The sequence below is a fragment of the Nicotiana tomentosiformis genome, chromosome 10 (assembly GCF_000390325.3).
Source record: "Nicotiana tomentosiformis chromosome 10, ASM39032v3, whole genome shotgun sequence".
NCBI classification, from domain to species: domain Eukaryota; kingdom Viridiplantae; phylum Streptophyta; class Magnoliopsida; order Solanales; family Solanaceae; genus Nicotiana; species Nicotiana tomentosiformis.
The window spans coordinates 78,556,039-78,565,819 of record NC_090821.1 but is presented as its reverse complement, the minus strand read 5'-3'; the positions used below and the strand labels follow the sequence as shown (position 1 = coordinate 78,565,819).

Below are 9,781 nucleotides of genomic sequence, written 5' to 3'. Positions count from 1 at the left end.
TAACGCCACCTGGGCACTCATCTCATAGGCTAAAACTCAATGTTTACAGCACGAAAATGGCTGAATATGCACATAAAATATACAAGAATTATAAAATAAGCCTAACACGCATGAATTTCTTAATGAAACTAAGAAATTTCAACTTCTACATTTAATATCGAAACCTATCAAATCACGTCTGCTTGACCTCAAATTTTGCACACCAGTCATAAATGACATAACAGACCTATACAAATTTTCAGAACTGGATTCCGACCCCGATATCAAAAAGTCAACTCCCGGGTCAAACTTCACAAAAAATATATTTTCGTCATTACAAGCCAAATTCCACTACAGACTTTCAAATAATTTTTCGGATACGCTCCTATGTCCAAATCACCATACGGAGCTGGAATTATCAGAATTTGAATTCGAGGTCTTTTACTCAAAAGTCAACTCTCCGGTCAACTCTTTCCATTTATGCTTCTAAATAAAGATTGTTCTTTTAATTTAATTCTGAATCTTCAGTAAATCAAACTCGACCACACCCGTGGGTCATAATACATATTGCGAAGCTGCTCGAGATCTTAAGTCACTGAATGGGGCGTTAATTCTTAAAACGACAAGTCGGGTTGTTACAGTGTCACTTTATGGAACGACCGATTTGGTGTGGTTGCATCGTTTTGTTATTTTTTCTCTGATCTTGCCCCTTTTTATTATTAAATAATCATATTTTATCATTTGTTATACCTTTTTATATAATAATATTACCCCGACCCTTACTTTTTCTTTATAATATTGTAAGTTTATTCTTTATATTGTTGGTGCATGACATTATGAAACGACGACAAACAATACAATCTAATCAAATATTGTATACATCAAAACGATACAGTACAATACAATACAATACAATACTATATATTATGAAACGATACATAACAACCCTCCAAACAAGCTGTAATTGAGGCTTATGGTTGTACACCAACTTTATCATCAAATTTAAAGCTTTCCTTATGTCGATGGGATTCAAAAACTTATACCAATTTCATAGCTTGTAGTTTCGAATGTATTATACTTATAGTTCTTACACTTGATAACATGAACTCTTCGTCTCCATAGTTACAAGTAGGGGTGTACAAACTGAACCGAAAAATCGCACCAAACCAAAAAATCTAATCAAACCGATTAAAAAATCCGATTAGGTTTGGTATTGAGTAAAAAAACCCGAACCAAACCGCAATATAAATATATAATTTTTATATAGAATTTTCTGTAAAATATGTCTAGAAATATTTGGCATTCTCTTGCTGGATATAATATTTAATAGTATATGAAGTGCTCCATATTTATTAATTTTAAATAATGGGGTGTATGATCACTTTCTCATCAAGTATTACTGGAATGCATCAATCTCTTTGTTCTTCCATATTCATATCATATGTTAATATCTATTAAATTCTTCTATCTTTTTCGAATATGAAGTGATTATTATTATTATTTAGGTATCATATTGATTTTTATATTTAATTACTAAATTTGGTTAACCTTGAAAGTGTACATCAACAAAAACTTATTGTCAGACGATTAAAAAAATAACTATTATGTGTTACTAAGAAAATACTCTCATAAGAATATTTTAATAGATAATATGTTTGTCAATCTTTTATATTTTTACTAAACATATATTTACTTATAAAAAATTTAACAAAGTAAGATTGAAATAATATTTAAGTAACAAAAAATCCGACAAAAACGAACCAATCCAAACTGATATAATTGGTTTGGTTTGGCTTTGATAAAAACTAAACCAACCCCGTCCATGTACACCCCTAGTTACAAGTATTACTGGACATGACTAAAGTGGTAACAGATCGACATGGTGAATTTAAGAAAGGAACCTAAGCTTATTTATTTATATATTTCTCTATTTTCTTTAGTAGATACAATTTCTATTCTTATATAATCAAACCAAATGAAACCCATCTAACATTATGTTTGTGCTTACTCATTATCACTTAATATATTGTTATGAACCGGCTACAATATAATAATGTTATACAAGTAGCTACCGGTTGAGAAGAGCTTTTGGGCAGAGAACAAGTAAGGGCCTGGTTAATTTGGGATGCGGATTGAGTAATTGATGTAAGGGCTATTCTGTTAAAAGGGGGACTCGTTGGTTATTTTGGGCTTAGGCGAATATTGTTGAGAAAAATGTATGAGTCCTCTTATTCTCAATTCTGAGTCTAGTTTCTCATTTCTTCTTTGGTTCTCTTCTATCTTACTTAACTTCTGCATTTTGTATTTCAATTAATGTTGTTTTACTTCATTGAATTATAATCGTTAGTTACTACCATCAATGTAATATGTAATTGGGAGTTGTTACATATATTGTTTATAATTACAGCCACCCAAATAAAATATTTTGTTTCAATTTATGTGTTAATCTTAGTGATGTCTAAGGGGAGGATACTAGGTCCTTAAGAGTTAAGGATACGGGGAGGGTAGAGGTAAGGGAAGGGTTCCTAAAACGTACTTTCGTTAAGGAGATTTAAGGGTATGAGGTAAGGTTACTTTGACTGGTACCCTACCGGTATCCCTACCTGTCCTAGGGGGGATACATAAGGGTGCGGTACAGGTACTTAGGGGTATTTTAAAATTAAAAATAAAAAATAATTATATTTAAATATAAACATACTTTAATGGCAAGAAGAAAAATATGCCATTGGATAATTGATGTTGATGCTTGAAAAGTTATACCAAAATAATTGAGTACTAAAATTTTAATTGCAATTAGAGATAGAGAATTAGAGAGATACGAGAGTTTGGGTGAAAATTGAAAGAATGAAATGAGGTGTTTGAACAAACTTAGGGGTTATAAATATAAATTAGGGGTAGGGGTTTTAGGGGGCTATGAAGGCAAAAATAGTCATTTTGGCTGTTGCCAGGGACTATTTTTTTTTTATAAAAAAAGAATACCCTTAGACTAACAGTACAAAAACGGCCACATTTAAAAAAAATATAAGGGTTTCGATTCGGTACCTTAAGGATACCAACCAGACTGTTACACCCAAATCTCCCACCTCTCTCCCCAATCTGGACAGCTATAATGTGGTACCGTACTGCTACAGACTGGTACCGATTCATGTCAAGTCAAACAACAAAATTGATTTTCTCAGAAACAATACACGTAAAAGTGATTCAAATTAGACGTATCATTTCAGCATTTTCTATAGGAATGGTGCAAGATCATAATATCCATCCATCAAACTTCATCTCCTTGCACTAAAGAGGGTACAAATTTGATGCTATTTTTTTAGTTTAATTATCAATTTATCATCAATATATTTTAGTAAATAACAATTTTTCTTCAAAGAGCTCACAACATAGGACCCACATAAGAAGATATCAAGACATTGCAATGCTACAAAAGGTCAAGAATCAAGCTTGAAACTACAATTTACAACTCATTTGCCTATTTTTGTAATGATTTTAAGTAGAAACTATAAATAGCTAAGTTGGGTTTAGTTAGGAAGTTAGATTTGATTAATGAGTTGATACTCCTTTTGGAGTATTGAACCTAATTTGGATTTTCCTTATTGTGGATCCAATTATGAATTAAATCTCCTCTCTCTTGGATCGTTTATCCTTTTTTTTTTTCCTTCTAATTTTTGTTTTTCCTCGTCTAATTTCTTGTGTATTCCCTTTATCCTATCTTGTTTCTTTACTTGTCTATTTTATTTGCTTTTATGTATTTGAGTTCGTGTCAATTGGTGGTGTTATGCTAGAATATAGTTGGTGAAATATGTTTTTGATAATGAATGTCACATATTTAAAAAATAAAAATAAAATAAAATCGATAAAAAAATCGGCCCCATTGATTTGGTTTGGTTCATATATATATATATATATATATATATATATATATATAAGGCTTAGTGGACATAAGAATTATAAAATTTTGAAAAAAAATAATTTTTTAAAAAGTGAAAATGATATTTGAAAGTTAGAGTTGTGTTTGGACATAAATACAATTTTTTGGTTTGTTTTTGAATTTTTGTGAGTGATCACCTTACTGCCTTGTTGTTTTTATTCTGCTTTTATATGGCTTTTTGGTACTGTCCCTTCTTGTCTATATTTTCATTAATATGGTGCTTGTATTTTCCTGAGCCGAGGGTCTATTGGAAACAACCTCTCTATCCTCACAAGGTAGGAGTAAGGTGTGTGTACACACTACCCTCCCCAGACCCCAAAACAATTTCTTTATCCTTACAAGATACGGGTAACGTCTGCATACACACTACCCTCCCCCAGACCCCACGTTGTGGGATAATACTGAGTATATTATTGTTGATTTAAAGTGAAAATTTTGAAATACAACCTTTTGGAGTTTTTTATATTTTTGAAAAATATCAAAATTCATTTTCAAGTGAAAATTGAAAATTTAATAGACAAACATTGATTTTGGAAAAAAATATTTTTGTTTTGGAAAAAAAGTGAACATTTTTGTATGGCCAAACGACCCCTTAATTGATTTATTTTTCTTTTAAGGTGACTATTGATTATATAAGCAGAGGGCACATTGGTCAATAGCCATAAAAATTTATATGACAGCTATAGTTGGGATCATGTGCTCAGTTATTAAACAAACAAATCTAAAGAACCCTGTACATATGTAATCAGAACAGCACTTAAATGACTAAATTACCCTCATCAGCAAAGCAGATGGAGTGCTACAAATAATACATTGGTCAACAACCAAAAATAAAACGTGTTCAGCTACTAAAACAAATATAAAGAAATCTGTGTTTGTAAGCACTCCAGCCATGTTAATGGAGTGCTATTGACAGTTAACTCACTTATAAAATAGTAGTAGAAAAAATATGGGCCAAAAACACAACCAAAGAAAGCATTAAGCTCCTCAAAAACTATTTTCCACAAAAATCATTCCACAGCCCCAAGAAAATAAACCATGTTTAGGGCTCTTCCTTTCACTGCAACAGTGCATCCATATGCAATTACAGCTCCAAGGTCTCTTTAAGAAGAAAAAAAGATTCTTGAAAATCATGTTTTTTTGGTTATATTCTGATAAAGATTGGATTTTTATGAGTTTCTGATTGAATTTTGTGTGTAAAATTGCAGGTTGGTGGTGAAAATGTCAGCAATAGCCACCAAGAATACAAGAGTGGAGTCACTAGAGGTGAAGCCACCAGCACACCCAACTTATGATTTAAAGGGTGTTATGCAACTTGCACTCTCTGAAGATGCTGGGAATTTAGGTCTGGTCTTAGCCTATATTTTTTATTTATCTTATTATATTGTCAAATGGGTTGCACTCAATTTTATTATTTTAGTAAATGCTGTAATTACCTAATATGTGGCCTAATTGTGTGTATATATATTTTACACCGTTAGTGCATATAACATAGAATTTAAGCTCTTTATTTAATTTGGAGTTGCTTTATGAAGTTTAGCTATAGTTTTTTTTTTTGGGGGCGGGGGAGCTCCAAGCTTCAATTTTCTTTTTTAATTGCGTAGCCTCATTTACTTACAGGTAATGTGTTCTTAGTAAGTGTTACCTTTAGTTTAAGGAAGGGGGTTGGGGTAGAGGCGGATCCCGGATTTAAATTATATGGGTTCAACCTTTAAGGTTCTTAGTATTAAACCTATTATATTTTTAAAGTTATGGGTTCAGATTCAGTATGTGTTGCAATTTTAGTGAATTTTTACGTTCAAATTATGCTCCGTGTCAAAAGTATTAGGTTAAGATGAACCCGGTACTATAACGCTACATACGCCTCTGTGGGTGGGGGTGGAGGGAATAGTTCCGTCAAAAATTATTTTTATTGGTTTCTCGCCCGGTGTCTGGTACCTGCTTTGTGGTCCGACTAATCCGGATTGAGGTAAAGGCGACTCCATTCTCAGGCTTGAACCTGAGACATTTGGTTAAGGATGGAGGGTACTAACCACCCCACTTACAACCTTTGGTGGTAAAAGTCGCATTTTTTAAGATCCAAGAGTTGAGGATATTGTCATGCACTATATCAGTTTGTGCTTGATGGGAAACTTTGCTTAATTAAGTTTCTTGGAAATAGCAATTTTTTAAGCACCTAGTTACCTTTGTGAATTTGAGTACTCAATTTGAAAAAGATATATCTATTTATTCAATGTTTCCTTGTGTGGAATGCAGGAGATGTGACTTGTAAGGCGACGATTCCTGTTGACATGGAATCCGATGCTCATTTTCTAGCAAAGGAAGACGGGATCATAGCAGGAATTGCACTTGCTGAGATGATATTCGCGGAAGTTGATCCTTCACTAAAGGTATTGATTTTGCAATTAAGTTGTTCCAGTAACCGGCATATCTATTTCGAAGAAGTTTTTTATAAAGGGTAATTTTTAAATTGTTCATGTTCTTATTATCAGGTGGAGTGGTATGTAAATGATGGTGATAAAGTTCATAAAGGCTTGAAATTTGGCAAAGTACAAGGTAAACTAAATGTGATAAAATGATGAATTGCTAATGATTTTTTGGCTTATTAATCTTTCCTTGACGTTTGTAGGAAACGCTTACAACATTGTTATAGCTGAGAGGGTTGTTCTCAATTTTATGCAAAGAATGAGTGGAATAGCTACACTAACTAAGGTGTGTTTCTCTTCATATAACTAGCTCATCACTAAAAACAATATGGAAAGATATTGCCATGAATGGAAATGGTTAGTGTCATTGACGAGTTGGTTTCAGTATTTCAAGTTAAGTGTAGGTCAGAGACTGCTGAATTGTTCTATGCCGAAGAATAGAACAATCAAATGATATATAATCAATGAAATATGTTGGTCACGAATGCGGTAATGTATGACTTAAAATCTTGAGATGGTACTTCTAGTTTAACCAATATTCTTACTGATCAAATACTTGAACCAATACTCAAGCTTCATTATCAAGCTCATAGACTGTTGAAGTAGGAGACTTTGTCTGAATTTGCAATTCAATGAGAATTAGCCTTAGCCTATGGTAAAAGTTCTCCATCTCACCAGAAAGTCAAGAGTGCAAGTCTTGGAAACAAATCCTGTGTAATCGTTATAAGGCTATGCACATCCACTCTTCTGAGACTTTAGATGGTGCCAGAGCCACATATTGAAAACCATTTTGCAATCAAACAACAACAACATACCTAGTAAACCAACAATGAGGTTTGGGGAGGGTAGCGAGTACGCAGACCTTACCCCTACCCTGTGAAGGTAGATAAACTATTTTCGATAGACCCTATTTTGCAATCAGTCTATGAGAAAAACTCCTCTGTTTAACTAAAGAATTCCGTTCCGAGATGTCAATGAGTTTAAATTCTTGCCTCTGTAGTAGTGATTAGAAGAGAGGGTTTTTCTTTTATTTGCAGGAAATGGCAGATGCTGCACACCCTGCTTACATCTTGGAGACTAGGAAAACTGCTCCTGGATTACGTTTGGTGGATAAATGGGCGGTAAAGATTTACTCACCAAAATCATCTACTTGTCAAGTCTATCACATGTATATTTATCTTGGCTGACTTTCTACCTGGCTTTAATTAAAGGTATTGATTGGTGGTGGGAAGAATCACAGAATGGGCTTATTTGATATGGTAATGATAAAAGACAATCACATATCTGCTGCTGGAGGTGTCGGCAAAGCTCTAAAATCTGTGGATCAGTATTTGGAGCAAAATAAACTTCAAATAGGGGTTGAGGTTGGCCTCATAACTTTTAATTAAATCCTTTGATATGTTTATAAATCTGAGTCTTATCTTTTAGTTTTATTTTTTGCACCTTTGATATGTTTACTTGGACCTGACAGTTCAATTACCTATTCTACCATCCCTTATGCTTTACTTTTTTGTCATTTTTGGTCAGATAAACATCTTTCTAGAGATGTTTGACCTAAATATTTCTGTCTTTCATTAAGTTGGTATTTGCACCTACTTTGGATAGTTAAGAAGACTAATTATGTAGATACTTTTTTTATAAGTAAGGTAAAATTTTATAAATGTGTCAGCATCAAGAATATGCTGGTAGGAACCCAAATTGTCTGATTTGTGATTTCCTAAGTTACGCTATTGTATTTGGCAGTAGAGTTATGGTCCTTTTAGAATGTGCTCAATTTTGTGGTAATTATTGAACAGAGGTTTAAACGTTTTTCTCCTATCCAACAGGTTGAAACCAGGACAATTGCAGAAGTACGTGAGGTTCTAGAATATGCATCTCAAACAAAGACTTCGTTGACTAGGATAATGCTGGACAATATGGTTGTTCCATTATCTAACGGAGATATTGATGTATCCATGCTTAAGGAGGCTGTAGAATTGATCAATGGGAGGTTTGATACGGAGGTAACGCCTGGTTTCATTTTCATTGTCTGCTTCACATAAGTGTCAGAATATAGAAGAACTGTGATGCAATGCCATTTTTCATAAAAAAGAAGTACCGCATGGATTTCCTGTAAACGTATATCTTTTGGTGACATGCTGTTGTTGTTGTAATGGTGGGGCAGGCTTCAGGAAATGTTACCCTTGAAACAGTACACAAGATTGGACAAACTGGTGTTACCTACATTTCTAGGTATGCATTTCGCTCTTGCTAATTTACTTCAAAAGATATCCATAGAATACAGCAGAAGACATATAGAAGAGATTTCTCAGTGTTTGTTACTATTAGTATAGCTGGGACGTCTTTCTGTTCCTTTTGTTTTCCTTCATATAATAAGATGGTTAGTTTAACTTGCCTTGTTCAGAAAAACGAAAAAGATGATTAGTTTACTTGCACACAATAGACCAGAAACGGTCTCAGTAGATAGTCTATGTTATGTTAATAATTCATTTGATAGGCAAAAGTGACAGGTTTTTATCCTTAGTATTAGGCGCGCGAAGGTTTGTTATGATACTAAAAATATAGAGTTTAAATCTTTGCAGTGGTGCCCTGACGCATTCTGTGAAAGCACTTGACATTTCCCTGAAGATTGATACAGAGCTCGCCCTTGAAGTTGGAAGGCGTACAAAACGAGCATGAGCGCCATTACTTCTGCTATAGGGTTGGAGTAAAAGCAGCTGAATCGCTGAAAGTTCAAATAAGAATCATTTTACTAATGTCAAACAAAAAAGATCGATCTTTCACTGTGTAATCAAACAAAAAGATGTAAATTGCTGGAATATCTCAGATGGCTCTTTTCCAACCTTATTGCTTGAATTGGTATTTCAATATAGCTTTGTTTTCATGTTTCATGGAATTTGTTACAATGAAAATACTTGATTTACAAGTTTGGTGTATCTGAAGCTCTGTGTTACTTCAAATCTTTTGAGATGTTGAATATGTTCTTAAGCTGGATCAGCAGGATATAGTCACCAAGTAATCTGTCTAACATACAAAGATCAATTTGTCCACTTCATTCCTAGAGAGTAGTAATAAACCAGATTAAGTATCTTTCTACACCAAAAAGGCAAACTATCAGATGTAAGGGCCTAAGGAAAATCTATTTAGGATTATATCAGCAAATAAGACCTGCGACATTTGAAGGAGTAAATGTTAAGTAACATTCTAACAGAATTTTCTCAAGGCAATTACAGCTAGACTTTTCTATAACATACGCCCTCATATAACAACATTTTACTAGAGTAGACAAGTTTTCCTTAAAATTATTTTTTGTATTATATTTTAGCTCTCTATAATAGTTTTTTACCTACAACAATAACATATATTATTTTAAAAGCACTCTTTTTTAAAATAATATTCTCTTTTATACTAGTGAATAACTCATATATGTAATGTCAATTGA

General features: G+C 33.2%; 1 protein-coding gene across 1 annotated transcript; it reads left to right on the top strand.

The window, feature by feature from the left end:
- Positions 1-4,745: 4,745 nt before the first annotated feature.
- LOC104121140 (quinolinate phosphoribosyltransferase [decarboxylating] 2a, mitochondrial) lies at positions 4,746-9,265 on the top strand. Its single transcript, XM_009633044.4, has 10 exons — positions 4,746-5,010; positions 5,122-5,258; positions 6,170-6,303; positions 6,406-6,469; positions 6,543-6,625; positions 7,377-7,460; positions 7,551-7,703; positions 8,166-8,342; positions 8,504-8,571; positions 8,922-9,265. The coding sequence occupies exons 1-10, from the start codon at positions 4,952-4,954 to the stop codon at positions 9,016-9,018; spliced, it is 1,056 nt and encodes a 351-aa protein (XP_009631339.1). The 5' UTR covers positions 4,746-4,951; the 3' UTR covers positions 9,019-9,265.
- Positions 9,266-9,781: the final 516 nt, after the last annotated feature.

Coding starts and splice junctions, on each gene's coding strand:
- LOC104121140 (XM_009633044.4), top strand. CDS start 4,952: ATGTTTAGGGCTCTTCCTTTCACTGCAACAGTGCATCCATATGCAATT. Junction 6,470..6,542: donor GAAATTTGGCAAAGTACAAG/GTAAACTAAATG, acceptor TGACGTTTGTAG/GAAACGCTTACAACATTGTT. Junction 7,704..8,165: donor AACTTCAAATAGGGGTTGAG/GTTGGCCTCATA, acceptor CCTATCCAACAG/GTTGAAACCAGGACAATTGC.